This window comes from Salminus brasiliensis, chromosome 5, assembly GCF_030463535.1.
Source record: "Salminus brasiliensis chromosome 5, fSalBra1.hap2, whole genome shotgun sequence".
Classification (NCBI taxonomy): Eukaryota; Metazoa; Chordata; class Actinopteri; order Characiformes; family Bryconidae; genus Salminus; species Salminus brasiliensis.
The window spans coordinates 3,569,202-3,589,201 of NC_132882.1; the positions used below are offsets into that span (position 1 = coordinate 3,569,202).

The window sequence follows — 20,000 nt, forward strand, 5'->3', positions numbered from 1 at the left end:
ATTCACTATCTACTATAAATTACTAAATACCTTCTATAAAAGATTCACTATCTACTATAAATTACTAAATACCTTCCATAAATTATATAGTATTTACTATAAATTACTAAATACCTTCAATAAAGTATTCAGTATCTACTATAAATTACTAAATACCTTCAATAAAGTATTCAGTATCTACTGTAAATTACTAAATACCTTCCATAAATGATATAGTATCGACTATAAATTACTAAATACCTTCCATAAATTATATAGTATCTACTATAAATTACTGAATACCTTCCATAACTTATGGATTTTAGAAGAATGACAATGGATCAACAGGTGTCCCAATACTTTTGTCCATATAGTGTATGCACATGTAAAGGTGCATGGTACTGAGTAAATGTAATTAGTCACTACATCACAGCTCTGTGGTGTTGCGAGAGTGCCATTCATGAACAATTGCAGAGCCGTCTGTTTACAGCAGAGGTGTTGGGAGTCCCCGCCGGGCCTCAGCACCGCACAGCTCAGTGTTTTCCCTCATTTAACACCTGAAACAACTTATCAGCTAATTAGCACACTCTTCAGGAGCTCTATCAGGTGTGTTAGTGGAGGAAAACACTAATTTCCGCACTGCTGTGGTCCTCCAGGAGCTGGCCTACACTCCGCTGTTATAAATGAAGGCATTTCGGGGCACCCGTGACTAAGTGCTTCTCAAAACCGGTTATGTCTCCGAGTCTGCTGTGGCGTCTGGATAGTCAATGGGCTTGCCAGTACATATATGATGAGCATAAATGCAAATGTAAGCCACTGTGTAATCCCGCCGTCTAATCTCTGGGGAGCAGTCTGATTAACATCCCAATAATTAGCTCTTTAAATCGTACGGGTTGGTTTCCAGTTACAGTTCAATGGATAATCTCCATTCAGAGTGCTGTGCAGTCCAGGACTAGTCTTAACCCCTTGAATGCTAGACTAGTTTATGAATTCTAGTTTATTCAGTAGCTGCTAATTATTTGGAAACCATTAGAAATGATTTAGAAACTGCTATAATGTATCCAGTAACTACTATACATTATTTTACAAATACATTATACAGTATCTATATATATACAGTATTTATCTATACTAAATACTTTCCATAAATTATTGAGTATCTACTACAAATGACTAAATATCTTTCATAAATTATATAATCTCTACTGTAATTACTAAATACCTTCCATAAATTATTCAGGATCTACTATAAATTACTGAATACCTTCCATAAAGTATTTAGTGTCTACTGTAAATTATTAAATACCTTCCATACATTATTTAGTATCTACCATAAATTACTAATTACCTTCCATAAAGTAATTAGTATCTACCATAAATTACTAATTACCTTCCATAAAGTATTTAGTATCTACCATAAATTACTAATTACCTTCCATAAAGTATTTAGTATCTACTGTTAACTACTAAATATCTTCCATAAATGATTCAGTATCTACTGTAAAGTACTGAATACCTTCAATAAAGTATTCAGTATCTACTATAAATTACTGAATACTTTCCATGAAATATTTTGTATATACTGTAAATGACTGAATACCTTCCATAAATTATTCAATATCTACTAAAAATTACTAAATACCTTAAATAAAGTATTCAGTATCTACTGTAAATGACTAAATACCTTCCATAAATTATATAGTATCTACTAGAAATTACTGAATACCTTCAATAAAGTATTTAGTATACTGTAAATTACTAAATACCTTCCATAAATTATTCAGTATCTACTATAAATGACTAAATACCTTCCATACATACATACTAATTACCTTCCATAAATTATTCAGTATCTACCATAAATTACTAATTACCTTCCATAAATTATTCAGTATCTACTATAAATGACTAAATACCTTCCATGAAATATTTAGTATCTACTGTAAAGTACTGAATACCTTACATAAAGTATTTAGTATTTACTATAAATTACTAAATACCTTCCATAAATTATTCAGTATCTACCATAAAATACTAAATACATTCCAGACATGATATAGTATCTACTATAAATGACTGAATACTTTACAAAAAATATTCAGTATCTACTGTAAATTCTGATTACCTTCCATGAAATATTTAATATCTACTGTAAATTAGTAGACACTCGTTCACTGTATCGTAATTCTCATGATCTAATCAGATACGTATATGAATATAAGCTCTCTGTGGCTAACGATGCTAACTTGGCAAGTCCCAGCTAGCAATTTCACAGCACAGAACGTCCCAGTCGAGCCAGTAAACGCCGCTTTTCGGCCAGATAAGCATCCTGCGGAGAGATGAAGCTGGGCCAGCCCCGCTCCGATGAGCTCTATAGCTGTAGATTAAAAAGATATGGAAGAGCGGAGTGAGTCCAGTGTCCTCATATGGCTCGGGTCATCTCCCAGGGTGGTCTCTGACAGCCAGCCCAGAGTGTGTTACTGTAAACCCTGTGATGAGGAGTGGAGAGAGGACGTGACTCACTGTGAGATTCGCTGCCGATCCAGAGGCTTCGGGGACCCCTCACAGGGACACTTTTCGGCTAGCCTCCTCCAGCTAATGGGACGGAACTGACGTGAATATTTTTCATTAATATAATCATTACACTAAAGAATAGCCTTGTTACAGTGCAATCAGCTGACTGTCTCAAAAACATGTATCTCCATTTTTGCCATAATGTGAATCTGGCAGCTGTTCTTTACATTGCGTGAAGATTTCATGAAGAGGCGACCAATAGAAATGCTCCAAAATGACTTGGAATAAAACCCTTTTACATTGACTTCCACTGAAAGTTCCGAAGATTTTTTCCTTCTCCTGTAAAGTTGTCGTTTTAAAGCATGGATGCATGGATCTGGTGCTCGTATGAGGATCTCCCGAGCTTTACCAAAGAGCACGTCCAGATCTGAGCCACTTATCATGGTCAGTTATTGTAACAGAAACAGACCCCTTTGTGTTAAAGCCGTCCCTAAACTTGCAAACCCTTTGATGACCTTGATGTTTGTACCACTTTTAAGGATTGTTGTGACTATAGTTCAACATGTGCTTTCTCTCCCTCTCTCTCTCTCTCTCTCTCTCTCTTGTGCTTTCTCTCTCTGCAGGGTCCAGCTGGTTTGAAAGGAGGCGAGGGTCCTCAGGGTCCTCCCGGCCCTGTTGTAAGTACATGGTTGCCATGGTTGCGTGACACTAATGTGAAACGTCTCTTTCCACCAAAAGCAACATTCAATATTTAGGAGTCTGAGGGTGCATCACTTGGATGAGGGGGAGGTTGAGAAATGGCTCTCCAGCACCATTAAGGCTTTGGAGAATGGGCCTGTTTTTTTTTTTTGTGACACACACACACACACAAACGTACACACACACACACACACACACACACACACATACACAAAATCAAATTCCAACCGAATCAGAAATGCAGCACTGGGCTTCATTGTAAATGCCTACAGTTCCACCGCTCTCCACTAGAGGTCAGCTTTCAGCCTTTAGGATCATAGAAAGAGCCCAGATTTGTAGTTTTTCTAATTTTTTACGTTAAACGCACGGAGCTCGTTCGTAATTACGCACTCCTGACATTTTACACTGTAGCTGCCAAGTCAGATTTCGATGTGACGGGTGCCGTCTTCAAGGCTTTCCTGGATTAAAAAAAAAAAACATTCTGCTCTTAACAGATTCGTTTCTCTTTTTAAGCGAAGCAGATAAGCATTGTCGCCCATAATTGCTCTTTTTTAGGGGGCTGACAGGCCGGCTGCAGATTAGAGTGCACGGCTGAAGAGTCATTGAGAAGACTTTCAAATTCGGCCGTGTCAGCTCGATAAAGGAGGCATTTGCATTTGTATGAAGATGCAGTGGCCTATAAATGAAACTTTAGAGAGAGAGAGAGAGAGAGAGAGAGAGAGAGAGAAAGAGAGAGAGAGAGAGAGAGAGAGAGAGAGAGTAATTAATGACAGTGTGACTTGGTTGGCTTACCGTTCTTAAATAATTGGTCATTAGGTCTATGGCACTTGTGTGGTTTGATCATTTGCTTTTCTGCTGGCAGTTCAAGTACAACTGCTGAGTCACCCTACATACACACTATCAGTCCACACACACACACACACACACACACACACACACACACACTCACACAACAGGTAAAAGAGGCCCAAATCCCATCAATTTTATCATAAATGACAGAGATATCAGTGTGTTAGCAGTGTGATCAGTGTGTGATCAGTGTGTTAGCAGTGTGATCAGTGTGTGATCAGTGTGTTAGCAGTGTGATCAGTGTGTGATCAGTGTGTTAGCAGTGTGATCAGTGTGTGATCAGTGTGTGATCAGTGTGTGATCAGTAAGTTAGCAGTGTGATCAGTGTGTGATCAGTGTGTTAGCAGTGTGATCAGTGTGTGATCAGTGTGTGATCAGTAAGTTAGCAGTGTGATCAGTGTGTGATCAGTAAGTTAGCAGTGTGATCAGTGTGTGATCAGTGTGTTAGCAGTGTGATCAGTGTGTGATCAGTGTGTGATCAGTGTGTTAGCAGTGTGATCAGTGTGTGATCAGTGTGTTAGCAGTGTGTTAGCAGTGTGATCAGTGTGTGATTAGTGTGTGATCAGTAAGTTAGCAGTGTGATTAGTGTGTTATCAGTGTGTTAGCAGTGTGTGATCAGTGTGTTATCAGTGTGATCAGTGTGTTAGCAGTGTGATCAGTGTGTTAGCAGTGTGATCAGTGTGTTAGCAGTGTGTTAGCAGTGTGATCAGTGTGTGATCAGTGTGTGATCAGTAAGTTAGCAGTGTGATCAGTGTGTGATCAGTGTGTTAGCAGTGTGAGATCAGTGTGTGATCAGTGTGTTAGCAGTGTGTGATCAGTAAGTTAGCAGTGTTTGATCAGTGTGTGATCAGTGCGTTAGCAGTGTGATCAGTGTGTTAGCAGTGTGTTATCAGTGTGATCAGTGTGTTAGCAGTGTGATCTGTGTGTTATCAGTGTGATCAGTGTGTTAGCAGTGTGTTAGCAGTGTGTTAGCAGTGTGATCAGTGTGTTAGCAGTGTGTTAGCAGTGTGATCAGTGTGTTAGCAGTGTGATCAGTGTGTTAGCAGTGTGTTATCTGTTAAATGCTGTTGATTTAATAATGCAGTCATTTAAATCACAGTATTGGTTAAAAAACCCATCCCTAAAACACTCATACACACACACACACACACACACACACACACACACACATCACACACACCCTCCTGTCAAAGAACCAAACATGTAGAAACCTCCCCCAGCTGTCCAGTCGATCCCTGAAGACGTAATATGAGCAGTGAAGAGTGAGGCTGAATCTGACAGTCCACAGCCTTCTCTTCCATCTCTCCCATGGCTTTGATTAAAGCTGTCTGTTACTGCTCTCTGCTCATGGTTCGATTAAACCGGAGTCTGTCTCAGGCCTACCTCAGGTCTCAGGTCGGGATGGGCGATACCATTGGCTAGTTTCGGCGATGCCGATGCCACTAGGGCATCGTTTGATGTGTGTGACAGTAACCTCAGATGCCTGTTTACCACCCTGTTATTTTATCCTAAAACACGTGTATGATGTCTTGTGTATGTGTATGAAGCTCCTCGATTTACGGCACCACCGTAGCCATGAAGTGTAGCATAGCCTGGACTAGCTTCGTTTTTAGCACACAGTAAATATTCCATGTACTGAACTCTCATTATTTAAATATACCAAGGAAAATTCAGGATACCATGCAGTGGCGTCTAATAAATCGTCTGTTACTACGGATGCGCCGTATAGACCTTGCAAGTCCTTGCTGCAGCATCAGTACCAGGACTGCAGGGTTGAGACACAATTCTATAGAAATTCCATCCTTGGCCGTCCCGCAGTAATTGCGCATGACTAAGGAGTAGCTCTTTGTCCTGTACTGCCCATGCTTTTGCCTCATAGAGTTTATTCACAGAGCCTGAGCAGCTGCTTCACTGTGGAGTGGATTGCATTGCTGGTGGAAAATACAGCATTTGCTGAGCCCAGATAAGAAAATCTGCCACTTAAAAGGATGGTTTGACCAATGCTTGAGTGGGAACAGCGGCTGAAAGCAGACTAGCTCAGAATCCAGAAGTTTTAGTCTCCAGTTGAACAGGCAGTGAACCTACATGGAGATGGTATTCTAGCGTCCCTACCAGCCTGGCAGACGGCTGCCCTGTGAAGCATGGCCCACAGGAAACACTCTGCTCTGAGAAGTCAACGTTGCATGTGTGGTGTGTGTGTGTGGTACATCTGTAGGGTTCACCTGGTGAGAGAGGTGCTGCTGGACCTGCTGGACCAATCGGTTTACCGGGACGCAATGGACCTCAGGGACCCCCGGGACCAGCTGGAGAGAAAGGCGCCCCTGTAAGTACCGAGTCAACCAAACCAGTGAGCTAGCTCCATTCACTCAGGCAGGGTGGATACGCCGTATATCTGACAGGTACAGAAATGGTGGTTTACCAAGAGATTTCTGAAGCCCTTTCTGGATCATTTCTGTTTAGTTACCCCTTAAACCGCAGACATGCTATTAATTTATTCATCATTAATCTGCAATAACTTATTCAGCATCTAATATAAATTATTCAGTATCCACTATCAGTTGTTTAGTAACTGCAATGGCAGTTTAGTATCCACTATGAATTATTCAGTATCTATTATGAATTATTCAGGATCCACTATGAATTATTCAGGATCCACTATGAATTATTCAGTATCCACTATGAATTATTCAATATCTATTATGAATTATTCAGGATCCACTATGAATTATTCAGTATCTATTATGAATTATTCAGTATCCACTAGGATTTATTCAGTATCTATTATTAATTATTCAGTATCCAATATAAATTGTTCAGGATCCACTATGAATTATTCATTATCCACTATGAATTGTTCAGGATCCACTATGAATTATTCAGTATCCACTATGAATTGTTCAGTATCCACTATGAATTATTCAGTATCCACTATGAATTGTTCAGTATCCACTATGAATTGTTCAGGATCCACTATGAATTGTTCAGGATCCACTATGAATTATTCAGTATCCACTATGAATTGTTCAGTATCCACTATGAATTGTTCAGGATCCACTATGAATTGTTCAGGATCCACTATGATTTATCCAGTATCTATTATTAATTATTCAGTATCTACTCTGAATTCTCCAGTGTCTAATATAAATGATTCAGTATCTACTGTGAACTGTTTAGTATCTCCCATGAATTCAAAATGTATGTTTGTCTTTTTTTGTTCAGGGTGAGAAAGGGCCTCAGGGTCCAGCTGGCCGTGATGGAGTCCAAGGTCCAGTAGGTCTGCCAGGTCCCCCCGGACCTCAAGGACCACCCGGAGAGGACGGTGACAAGGTCAGTCCCGCAGATGACGCCAGTGCGGAGCCCAGTCATCTCGCACCTCAGCCGCTCGCTCGCTTCACTCTGAGTCACCCATCACACCCATCACATCCGTAATCAATCTTCATCACCGCACGCGCACCCCGACCATCTGCACAACACATCCGTCTCCCGTCTCCCTGCCTGCCTCATATCCATCATCATCATCAGCAGCAGCGAAGGCAGCCTTAAATCTCATTAGAGCGGGGCAGGAAAGTGAACGAGCGTCTCCGCTTTATCTTCCTCTGACACGGTCCTCCATCAGGAGGGACAAAACTGCGCCAACTGGCCTGGATACCGGGCATATGGGTTTATGTGCCCGGTTTGAGGCTGGCATTTTGTGAGAGTGTAAAGCTCTAAAACTGATTCAGTGCAGAAAGCTCTGATTTCACCATGATTCAGTTTGATTCGGGTGATCTATCCGTGCAGCTTTACAGTCCTGCTGTTGGTTGGTGATTGCTGTGGCACAACACCAGTACCTGCTAGTGCGTTATCACAACAACAGCGCCCTAGACTGGGGTTCGATTCCCCTTCTGGGTGACTGTGCTTCATGACACCAGTAAGAGTCCTTGGGGAAGACTCTTTGGCTCTACATCAGCTCACTCCTCTTATATTAATAATCTTGTAAGTTGCTCTGGATAAGAGCATTAGCTAAATGCTACAAACAGGGTGGGTTAAGTGGCAGAACCAAATTGGGAGAAAAACTGAAAAAAAGGTCAATTTAAAGGAAAATTGGTTCCTTAGTTTAACTTTTAACTGAATTGGATTTTCATCAGTGTTCTGTAGCTGAAGCTTGTCCAACGTAGCAACAGTAGCAATGAAGTGGCAGTGGTTGGTGTGGCACAACAGATAAGACCACTACCTGCTAGTGAGCAACCTTACCACCCAATCTGGGTGAACCAAGTTCCGTATTACCAATAACCAATAAGTTCTGTATTTCCAATAACCAATAAGTTCTGTATTTCCAATAACCAATAAGTTCCTTATTACCAATAACCAATACATTCTGTATTACCAATAATCAATAGGTTCTGTATTTCCAATAACCAATAAGTTCTGTATTTCCAATAACCAATAAGTTCTGTATTTCCAATAACCAATAAGTTCCTTATTACCAATAACCAATACATTCTGTATTACCAATAATCAATAGGTTCCGTATTACCAATAACCAATAAGTTCTGTATTACCAATAACCAATAAGTTCTGTATTACCAATAACCAATAACTTCCATATCACCAATAATCAATATGTTCTGTATTTCCAATAACCAATAAGTTATTGCAGTAATCATTTCCAAAGATGTCACATATTACAACAAATCAAAAAACACAGTTTTAAATAATCACATCACGTCAGACAAAGACCTTGTATCTCCAAAACTGCAACTTTACAGGAGCTTTCATTGGAAGTCAGTGGGACTTTTGGAGCATTTCTATTGGTCAGTTCATCATGAGATTTTGACACAGTGCAAAAAAGTGAAACACTGCCAAACACGGAGATACAAGGTTTTTGCATGATGAATCGAATGATTTAAGCTTGTCGTGGCTGGATTTAGGTCCACCAACACGTTTTCACACTCTTTGGTCCGGACATGCTCTCTTTCGTTTCCCAGTTTGAAGCTGGTCTTCATGGTTTAATTGACAGTACGGTTCTTCTCGTGTCGCCGTCTCCCTCCGAGCCCTTCTCCCCTCACGCCCACGCCACGCAATTATCTCCCACCAGCACGCCAAACAATCAATTACTGAAATCTCTCCGTCTCCAGCTCTAATTTATGCTTTGTTTTGCGGTGCGGCGCTGGGCGAGTTCTTGAGCGGCGGCTGGCTGGGCTGCAGAGACGTGTTTCATGTGTGTTTTTGTTTTTTTTTCAGGGAGAGGTGGGCGAGCCGGGACAGAAGGGAAGCAAAGCTGACAAAGGTGAACAGGTGAGTCTACTGTGGTCTGAACGTGCAGGTAGTTTTAGGGTGACTGTATATAATTCACATTAAACGAGCCTAACTCAGTTCTGTACACAAACTTCAGTATAAATCCAAAAGTTTGTGGACACCCTTTCGAATGAATGCATTCAGCGGACACACATGCACTGCTTGTCTAGTCCCTGTGGAGAAAGACGTACTGCCAGTAGAATAGGACTCCCTGCAACAACATCATGAACCTATTGACTCCATGCTGCCTAATAATGCCAGGCGTGGGCTATAGAGGGGGGTATAAAGCCCCCCCAGCAGCACTGAGGAGCTGTGGAGCAGTGGAAGAACTGTGTTCTCTGGAATGATGGTGGTGGTGGAGCTCCATCCAGTACTTTTGGGATGAGTTGGGGAGTTGGGGAGGATGATGAGGTGGTGTGGTCATCATCTATCCAACATCCTGACCTCACTGATGCTCTTGTCGCTGAATGCAATCAATCAAATCCTCACAGCAATGCTCCTCCTCCAAAATCTAGTAGAAAGTCTTCTTCCCTAGAGAGCAGAGACAGTTACTCCATCCAAAGCAGGAGAAGCTCCTTTTAATACCCTTGATTTTGCAAGAAGGAATGAATGAGCAGGTGTCCCAATACTTTTGTCATTTCATATATGTTTGTTTCTGATTGTGTTCTTGGCAGTATTCTTTGCTGCTCATTTGATTCACTCTGACTCTAACCTTCCTAATCTTCTGCTTGTGTTTTTTTCTCTCTCCAGGGTCCGCCAGGCCCAGCGGGTCTGCAGGGACCGATTGGAGCACCTGGACCTGCGGTGAGTATGAACAGGCCATTGAAGGGATGTCTAACTGACTATTAGTGATACCTGTGCCTAACATTGCACCACTCCCGCCCCCTGCAGGGAGCTGACGGAGAGCCTGGTCCACGTGGGCAGCAAGGCATGTTTGGGCAGAAGGGAGATGAAGGATCCAGAGGTTTCCCCGGACCACCAGGACCCATCGGCCTGCAGGTAAGTCACATCCAGACCCGGAGCCAGTCTAACGCTCATCACTCAGTATCTAATGTTCACGGCCATTCAAAACTTTGGAAACCTTTCATTAAATTCATTAAATGAATAAATCCAACCTCTAAACAGCAGTATGGCTAATGTAGCTAATAGTTGGAGGAGACCCTCAAAGCGTAATCTCTAACAGACTTGCTTATGTGGTTTTTACTCAACATCTCTGACTCAGCCATGAAGGCATTAGCGTGGAGCCAGCGGCGGGTAATTCTGCAGAAAACTGTTCATTGGTATTCATTGATTTGCCTTTGAGACATAATTGGGGTGCGCTGGAGATGAGCACACGTTTTGTGCTTATCTGCTTTGCACATCTTTGTCATTATTAGTCTTCTGCTTAAATTTCCACGTCATACGACATTAAGAGGCTGAACAGAGTAGAAGGAGGTAGAAGATTTGTGGAAGGGCATTACAGTCGACACTGTTAAAAGTACGAGTGTTTCACTTTTGGAGGTTCTTCAACTTAAACTATGGAGGAGGAACCTCTTAAGGTGCTTTGAGGAACCTTCTAAAAACCTCCTACACCTCAACACACTATAAGAGGTTCCTTATAAGGTCCTCTATGATTGCTCAAACTTAACACCCTACAAACGATCCAGAGTTCCAGAGCATTTTCGGAGTTAACTCAACTTAGTCCTTTAAAAAGTTCTGTGGCTCCTCCCCCTCAGTCCGTTTGCAGGTTAGAACTCTAACCCTATCACATGGCAGGCATCCCCACACTGGAGCTCCTTTGAACTGATGATCTCCTCACATTTAGTGAAGAGCAGCAGTTAGACCGTAGGGCCGGTCACACAACGAGTAAATTTACCTACCCTTCTGTCTCAGACTCACAGAAATGTACACGGCTTCACAGCTGTAGGGTGGAGCGACTGTCTAACTGCTTGCAGGTTTAGAGGTACATTCAGGCAATCATAAGTTCAAATCCCATCAACACCAACAACAGACCTGCATGGTCTGAGGAGTCTGAGCATAGGAAGGCCTCCTACCCCTCATGTGATTGGGGGAGTTCTAACCATTAGGGCTTTTTAATGTTGTAGAGGCTCAACCCAGTATGTGTTGTTGACCAAACTGAGACCAAACGGAGACTGAACTTAGACTGAACTTATCGGTAAGGTCCAGAGGAGACTGCTGTAATGAAGCCTCTCATCATGTCGGCCTTTCTACTTGATAATAATAAAGGAAGCAGCCGGTCAGAAGAATCTTCAGTCTCTCCGTCCATCATAAATACATTAGCCACTCGCTTCTCTGGACCAGAATCATCGTGCTAATGGAATTACATCAACTGCATCGATAACCCCCACCACCACCCCCACCACCACGCCTCCGAAGCTTTGAGCCATTCTACTCAATTGAGTTTTAATTGGGCGTAATGCACTTCCATTTAGATTTCATTAATTACATTGACTGACCTGCTCCAGTAGGCATTAGGCCATGGTGCGCTCTTGCCGTGCTGCTTAAAGCGATAGTTCAGGGAAAATCGAATGTGCAGATCCTCCCGTACTAACAATTGGGAAAAAATGACTGATGGCCAAGGTTTGCTTTTCCTTAGTTTGCACTGGAGCGATGAGGCTAAAAATGGACACAAATAATGTAAAATTTAGATTTTTAAGCCTCTTGTTTTTTTTTTGTTGTTGTTGTTTGTTTTTTTTTTGCTGTGTGATGTACTTTAGTTTTAACTCTTAAGACTAAAGACTAATACTAAAATTAAAACTGGTCAAACTGTGCTGAAACTAATACTAAAATAAAACTTAAAAAAATAAAAGAGCTGAACTAATGCTGGGATTGGGCTCATTTTAAAGTAAAAAAAAAGTTAAATGAAATGTAATTATACTAATTCTAAAGTTAAAATTGTAAAATGAAGAATGATTGGTTTAATTCTGAAGTTACCAATAGTCAAATAAGAGTAATTGCATTAATTGGACTAATACTAAGTTTAGAATTATAAACGTAAGAGTGATTGGACTAATTGTAAAGTTAAATAGACACATTAAGAGTGATTGGACTCATTCTAAAGTTAAAAATAGTCCAATTAAGAGTGATTGGAATAATTCTAACATTAAAATTATAAATGTAAGAGTGATCGAACTAATTCTAAAGTTAGAATAGTACAATGAAGAGTGATTAGACTAATACTAAAGTTAAAATGATAAATGTAAGAGTGATTGGACTAATTCTAAAGTTAAAACTGGTCGAAATGTGCTAAAACTAATGGTAAAATAAAACTTAAAAAATAAAAAAGCTGAACTAATGCTGGGATTGGGCTCATTTTAAAGTTACAATTATAAACGTAGGAGTGATTGGACTAATTCTAAAGTTAAAATTGTAAAATTAAGAGTAATTGGACTAATTACAAAGTTAAAATGATAAATCTAAGAGTGATTGGACTAATTCTAAAGTTAAAATTATAAATGCAAGAGTGATTGAACTAAATTCTAAAGTTAAATAGACACATTAAGAGTAATTGGACTAATTCTGAAGTTACAATTGTAAAATTAAGATTTCTGCTGCTTTATAACAAACTTTAAATCTTAAACTGTGAAAAATAAAAGTTTACTTGGTAAAAATAAAAATGCAGTAAAAAGACAAATTTTTAGAAAATATAAAAATGGTCAAAGGAAACACTTTTGATGTTAAGAGTCTTGTACTAATTGTGAAAACAGATTAAAATTCACATGAAAAACAGGGCTTGTTTTAAAGGCATCTGGACACACAGGTGTCCACATGGCTGTGTGTGTGTGTACGAAGCCTTCAGCTCTGGTCTCAGGGCACGTAGGTGTTTGGGGTGTAAATATCAGACAGAATTAGACTTTAGATGTGCTCGTGGCAGCTGGTGACGGACCACCTTTGAATCATACTCCCTGGAGAAAATCTAGGGAAGCAATTAGGGGGGTAAATGTCAGGGATCAACCGCATGGGACACCTGAGTCACGCGGCCAGCTTGTCCGTTAGCAGCTGATGCGCTGGTTTGCTGTCCCTAATGAGACACGTGCCTCGTATTTGGCTGCTGGATGACTTTTGCCTCTGGCCTTCTGCTGCGTTGGAGGCACGGCGCTGTCTGTGGGAAATGAAAAAGAGGCTGTTAAATTCAATCGGCCATTAATTAAGCTCAAAATGCTGTTGCCTTTCAATTAGCCATTTACTAGAGAGAGCGAGAGTGGGAGAGAGAGAGCGAGAGTGGGAGAGAGAGAGTGGCTGCAAATGAAAGAACAAAATAACAGCTCCGGCGTCTTACCCAGCAGGTCTCCGTGCAGCCGGCTGCTTTGACTGCAGGACATATTTACCGTGCCTGTGAAGACGTTTGAGGACAGCAGGCTTTTCAGGCACTTTTTTAATATTAATCAACAGGTTTTATTAGACGGCTCTGAATAATTCTGCATATTTAATACAGAGCTGTTCAGGTTTCCCCTTTTTTTTTTTTTATAAAAACAGCAAAGTCAAAGAGCGCCAGCTAACCTAGGGGCCTAACGAAGCCCCCCTACAAAGGGGACTCCATAACACCTGTATAGTCTCTGGAAATGTCCTGATAAAGCATTCCTCATGCATGTAATTGACCCATCTCTTCCCCTCAGCTCCTAAATCAGCTCTTATCTTGCTCTTATTAGGGCTTACGATTGAACCCGTGTCTTACTTGGTTGGTCTGATATTGGGGAGCATTGGGGTGTGTTGTGTTTCTGAGTAGACATTGACATTGCATTACATTGCATTGATGGTATTTAGCTGAGGCTCTTATCCACAGTGACTTACAAGGTGACTCGTTTTACAGAGGAGGGCTAATGCAGTGTTAGGAGTCTTACCCAAGGACTCTTATTGGTGTAGTGCAGCATAGTCACCCAGACCGGGAATCGAACCCCAGTCTTCCATATGGTGTGGTAGCTTAGTGGCAGGTAGTGGCGTTATCTGTTGCGCCACACCAACCACAGACGGTGAGGCTCTGGAGCGTCACAGTGCGGCTATAGGATACACTATATGTCCACACTGTAGGATTGTAAACACCCCTTCTAATGAAGGCATTCAGCGACTTTAAGTCCCACCCCTTGCTGACACAGATGTGCAAATGCACACACACACACACACACACACACACACACACATACTCACCTACACACACAGGTTGTCTAGTCCCTGTAGAGAAGTCCTGCCAGTAGTATAAGACCTTTTTTAATACTGTGGGTTTAGGAAGAAACAATGAATGAGCAGGTGTCCCAATACTTTTGTCCATGTAGTCTACCTATCTGTCTATTTATATATGTATTCTCATACTCTCTCTCCCTCTCTCTCTCCCTCTCTCTCTCTCCCTCTCTCTCTCCCTCTCTCTCTCTCCCGCTCTCTCTCTCTCTCTCTCCCTCTCTCTCTCTCTCTCTCTCTCTCCCTCTCTCTCTCCCTCTCTCTCTCTCCCGCTCTCTCGTTTCCTCACTCCCTCATCCTCTCTCTATCTCTGCCTCACCCTCGCTCTCTCTCTCTCTCTCTCTCTCCCCCCCCCTCTCTCTTTCTCTCTCTCTCTCTCTCTCTCTCTCTCTCTCCCTCTCTCTCTCTCTCTCTCTCTCTCTCTCTCTCTCCCTCTCTCTCTCCCTCTCTCTCTCCCGCTCTCTCTCTCTCTCTCTCCCTCTCTCTCTCTCTCTCTCTCTCTCTCCCTCTCTCTCTCCCTCTCTCTCTCTCCCGCTCTCTCGTTTCCTCACTCCCTCATCCTCTCTCTATCTCTGCCTCACCCTCGCTCTCTCTCTCTCTCTCTCTCTCTCCCCCCCCTCTCTCTATCTCTGCCTCACCCTCTCTCTCTCTCTCTCTCTCTCTCTCTCTCTCTCTCTCTCTCTCTCTCTCTCTCTCTCTCTCTCTCCCCCCCTCTCTCTTTCTCTCTCTCTCTCTCTCTCTCTCTCTCTCCCTCTCACACACCCTCTCGCACGTTCTCTCTTGTTCGCCAGAAATGAAACCTATCATAAAGGAGAATTTGGAGGAAAAATTATGTTTTAGTGTTTCCTATAAACACAAACACACACACACACACACACACACACACACATACGTCAGTGTGTGTGGTGTGTCAGGGGATTTGTTGTAGGTGGTAAACAGCAAACAGAACACAGTGTACAATTAGTGTTGCCATCAGGCTCAGTGTGTGTTCAGCTCCTTCAGCTCTGTGTTTATACAGCACTGTCCTTCAGATATGCAGATCTCTGAAACAGGGGTGTGCAGGTGTGCGGGTGTGCAGGTGTGCGGGTGTGCAGGGGTGCGGGTGTGTGTTGACCAGCACCTCGGTCATTTGCAGATCAGTCCACACCCTTATTAACACTCACTGTAACTGAGCTGATGAGCAAACAGGGCCCAGAGACCAGTCATAACCTCTCTATAACAGGGCAGAAACACACTAACCCAATGACTCTTCCTTCCAGGGTCTTCCTGGACCCCCAGGTGAAAAAGGAGAGAACGGAGATGTCGGTCCAATGGTAGGTGTGATTTTTTTAGAGCTTGTAAATTTTGTGAAGCGTTAAACTCCCACACTGTGAGAATATCTATTACAGCTGATTATGCTCTCTATTGTGTGTTTATACATGTGTAATAAAGGGTTTATTGTCTGTTTATAAACTGCTGCTGCTTTTCCCATTACAGCTATTGGGTATCTGACCTAGTCTAAACTGTCTGTATTCCAGTAATCCTTTAGCATCTGCAGCAGTGAATACATGCCCAGTGGTTACAGTGTTATACAGGGCTTGTTAACTTGTAATTACACAGTTATTAAATATACTTCAAAATAGGACTAATCAGATTTTTTTTGTGTGTATATCTACATTTTGACTTATTTTAAAGTATATGTTCTATTGGAAGTGTCTTATTGTTTTGGCAGTTGCTTGTTTGATGTATTATTTCTTGATTAATTTTTTTATTTAATTAATTGAAGCGATACACCAATAGAATTAGTCCATTTTAGTAGATAAAATCAGACAAATTACTTTAAATATTTTTTAAATATTCACACAAGCTCATTATTATTAATATATAACTAAAATCTAAATATAACTATATTTTAGTATATACTACATATTTTCTATAATTAATATATACCTATATTGTACTTATCTGTATGTATTTTGCATTTTTCTGTCGTCAGGGTCCACCTGGTCCACCTGGCCCGAGAGGTCCCCAGGGGCCCAGCGGAGCAGATGTAAGTGTCTCTTAACACATGTGTCTAACCTGACTGATGTAGGAGGTCATGCCTACAGTGTCTTCTGAGAGCCGTAAGATTAAAACTTCATAAAGTCGCCCTGGTTTAGATACAGGAGCACCAAAGAGCAGCATGAGCACGCCAGAAAATACAGAAAAGAATTATATCTGAAATGATATTTGATAGAAGACAATATCAGGCCAGTTGAGGCTCCTTTTTTATATCCCTGAAGGAATCCAAATGCTCATTGCTCACCAAGTTAACTTTGTACACTCGTAAAATCAGCAAGTGTGTACACTTTATATTAAATATAAATGATTATTGTTGATTAATTGACAATTACATGCAAATTGGAATTGGAATTGAATTGGTTTGAATTAATTCCATTTTATATTTTAACATAAATATGCTACTTTAAGTTTACTAAACTTATAATAAATAAATGGATAAATATTATGTAAAAATACGAACTTTTGATCTTGAATTGTATTGAAATGTAAATAAATGTGTTTCTTTATAATTACTACTTTACTTAAAATTAACTTAAAACAATTTACAATTGATATATCCAAACTAATAGATTACAGGGCTACCAGGTGGCCCTGCTGTCTAAGCGCTGTCTCTATTATTGCTGACTGAGCAAAAATTTGCATTAGTTAGTGTTTTAGGTAGTGTGTTGAGCTCTAGTGGTGTTGTGTTAGCAGGAGTTTAAAAATTGGCACTGGCAGCACTGTGTAATAGGGGGAGTTCTGGTTAGTGGGTGTAATATAAATCAGTTACTTGAAGAATTTACTTGAAAAGTAATGTATTAATTACATATACTTAAAATAAATATATATAAAATTAAAAAAGTAAAAATAATTTGTTGTTCAGAGATCAAGTGTTGATTATTTTTTACTCTATTAGCATCTGTTAGCAAGTGTGGGTATCATGACAACCCCAGTCTACTGTAAAAATATCATGTGGCCCTAGACCTGTAGAACTAATCTGCCTTGTTGTATTTCAGGGTCCACAAGGTCCCCCCGGAGGTATCGGAGGCATGGGAGCGGTCGGAGAGAAGGTAAGCAGCGCTGCCCGATCCCAGCAGGCCTTATCTGGTCAGCCCCTCTTTTTCTAAGCCTGGAGCCGCAGTTCAGACTCGGCGCCATGAGAAAATGGGTCCTCCCTGTAGCTCCGTCCATTTCAGGTGTCAGAGTCAGTACCTCGACGCCATTAATGCCTCCTTCACAGCAGTTTGTCCCAACAGCCCTCCTTCATCCCGTCTGCTATTTGGCAGCTCTCCTCTCAGCCATCAATGTTTAATACTGCGGCTGACTGCTGCGACGGCTTCAGAGCGTGAAGCGCAGGATGTGACCATCACGCTGAGAGCCCTGAGAATAGCCTGGGCTTGCTGTGACTGCACTGTCCAGCGATGACCGTTACAGCTCGCCCTGAGCCAGGAAAAAAAAACAAAAAACAAGAGAACCGGTCATGTTATTTTTGGGCGAACTGCTGTCGTGCCTAATTACGAAGAATTTATATATATATATTATTATATTCATATTTCATCAGTAGCTCTGTAGACATGCATGGGTTACCATGGTAAAGCTTCTAACCAATGAAATCTCTCACAGGGAGAGCAAGGTGAAGCCGGCAATCCTGGACCCCCTGGAGAGCCTGGAACTGGAGTAAGTAGCGTGGACAGTGTGTTTGTGTGTGTTTCACTCTCCATGGTCTCTAATATGCTGCTCTGAACCAGTTACCGCATTAGCGAGGTGATTACCATCAATCTGTTGCTCTGAAGCAGCACATATTTAAAGAAATCCACTCGAGGCAATATAATATGTCTATATTTTTAAATAAAGACTTTTTAATGGCACAAAATGGACTTCTGCTGGGAAGATTAGCCCAGATAGTAGTGCAGTAGTCCATAGTGTGCACCTCATGCTATTCGTGTTGATTCCTTGAAGGCCTTCTCTTGGTACGTTTTATTTACTGCAATGCTACATACTTTCAGTACTTCTTTACAGTTATTTAAGTACGCTAGCACCAGGTTAACAGAAGATACAGAAGATAGTCAGCATGTATGTACTCACATAAATAAAAGCATAAATGAAAAATTAAATGTTATTGGAAAAAATTTGGCAAATGGATTATGGGGCTTCCGGGTGGCACAACTGTCTAAGCGCGGACTCTCTTATTATATGCTATTTTAGTTTATTTTTTATTTTACAGAAATATGCTACTTTAAGTTCCACAAAGCTCATTTTACTTAGTTTACTTACTTACTAAGTTTTCCCAAAACAAGTGCATCTAAACTTATAATAAATAAATGGATAAATATTATGTAAAAATATGAACTTTTGATCTTGAATTGTATTGAAATGTAAAGAAATGTGTTTCTTTATAATTACTACTTTACTTAAACTTAACTTAAAACAATTTACTTAACTTACAGTTGATTTATTGGCTTATCTTGACTTAAATTTGTTAATTTAATCAAATGAAAAACATCAAATTTCCTTTCCTAAACTCAGTATTTAGACTTTTAGTGTAAAACATTGAACATTTAGCAAAATCAAATATAAACGACGAAGGTAGTTTTGTTCCAAACCGAGTTTTAGATTTATTATTATTATTATATATTTTTTTTATACATTATTGAATTTTGTTCAGATAATGATATAATCAAAAAATAAAATTTTAAAAGAAAATGGAGAAGTTATGCATAGCTGTTTGTTTTCATTGCATCAAGATGTAGGTCAAATTAAATGTCCTCATAGTCGAGCTCTGGTCTGTAGACCACGCCTTTGGAAGCACTGATTTATCTAAAGCCAACCAGAGGATTAGGGACCAGATTTGTAGACTCCAGCTCAATATTACTCGCTGCACATCCATATAATATCCTCTCTTATATTCATGGAAATGACCTGGACCTGCCTGCAGATCCATCCATCCCGAGTTTTACAGTCATTTCACGGTGTGCCTCAGGGCTGTGTGCTCGGTCCACTCATGTTTTGTGCTTTGCTGTGCAGGGCCCCAAAGGAGAGAGAGGAGAGAAGGGCGAAGCGGGACCACCTGGCTCTGCCGGACCTGCTGGACCCAAAGGACCACCCGGAGATGATGGCCCCAAGGGTAACCCTGTAAGTAACCCAGACAATGTTATAACCCATAACAGGGCTGTTAACTATTTAAGACCCTCGCCAAATAGCAGACCTGTTAGCAGGGCACAACAGCGGCGTCTGAGGTACAGGGGGGATCTACTGTTTTAGGGATGGGAGAAATATATGTTATAAATATTGTAATAGAATACATCAGAATACACTTTTCTAAGTATAGCATGAGTATATTTTTCACTTGTTATAACAGTATGTACTTGCAAGCATAAATAAAAGCATGAATAAAAATGACATTCAATAAAATGTCATTATAATTCAATTAAATAGATTATGGGGCTTCCGGGTGGCACAACTGTCTAAGAGTGGACTGTCTTATAAAATGT

At 40.8% G+C, this 20,000-nt stretch overlaps 1 protein-coding gene across 1 annotated transcript in view; it reads left to right on the forward strand.

Moving 5' to 3' along the window:
• col11a1a (collagen, type XI, alpha 1a) overlaps window positions 1–20,000 on the forward strand; it is a 148,503-nt gene that overhangs the window by 99,120 nt on the left and 29,383 nt on the right. Inside the window, exons 41-51 of the mRNA XM_072679262.1 lie at window positions 3,117–3,170; window positions 6,257–6,364; window positions 7,261–7,368; window positions 9,265–9,318; window positions 10,069–10,122; window positions 10,210–10,317; window positions 15,750–15,803; window positions 16,466–16,519; window positions 17,526–17,579; window positions 18,133–18,186; window positions 19,534–19,641. Coding sequence (XP_072535363.1) covers window positions 3,117–3,170; window positions 6,257–6,364; window positions 7,261–7,368; window positions 9,265–9,318; window positions 10,069–10,122; window positions 10,210–10,317; window positions 15,750–15,803; window positions 16,466–16,519; window positions 17,526–17,579; window positions 18,133–18,186; window positions 19,534–19,641 — 810 coding nt within the window. The remainder of the gene's footprint in view (window positions 1–3,116; window positions 3,171–6,256; window positions 6,365–7,260; window positions 7,369–9,264; window positions 9,319–10,068; window positions 10,123–10,209; window positions 10,318–15,749; window positions 15,804–16,465; window positions 16,520–17,525; window positions 17,580–18,132; window positions 18,187–19,533; window positions 19,642–20,000) is intronic.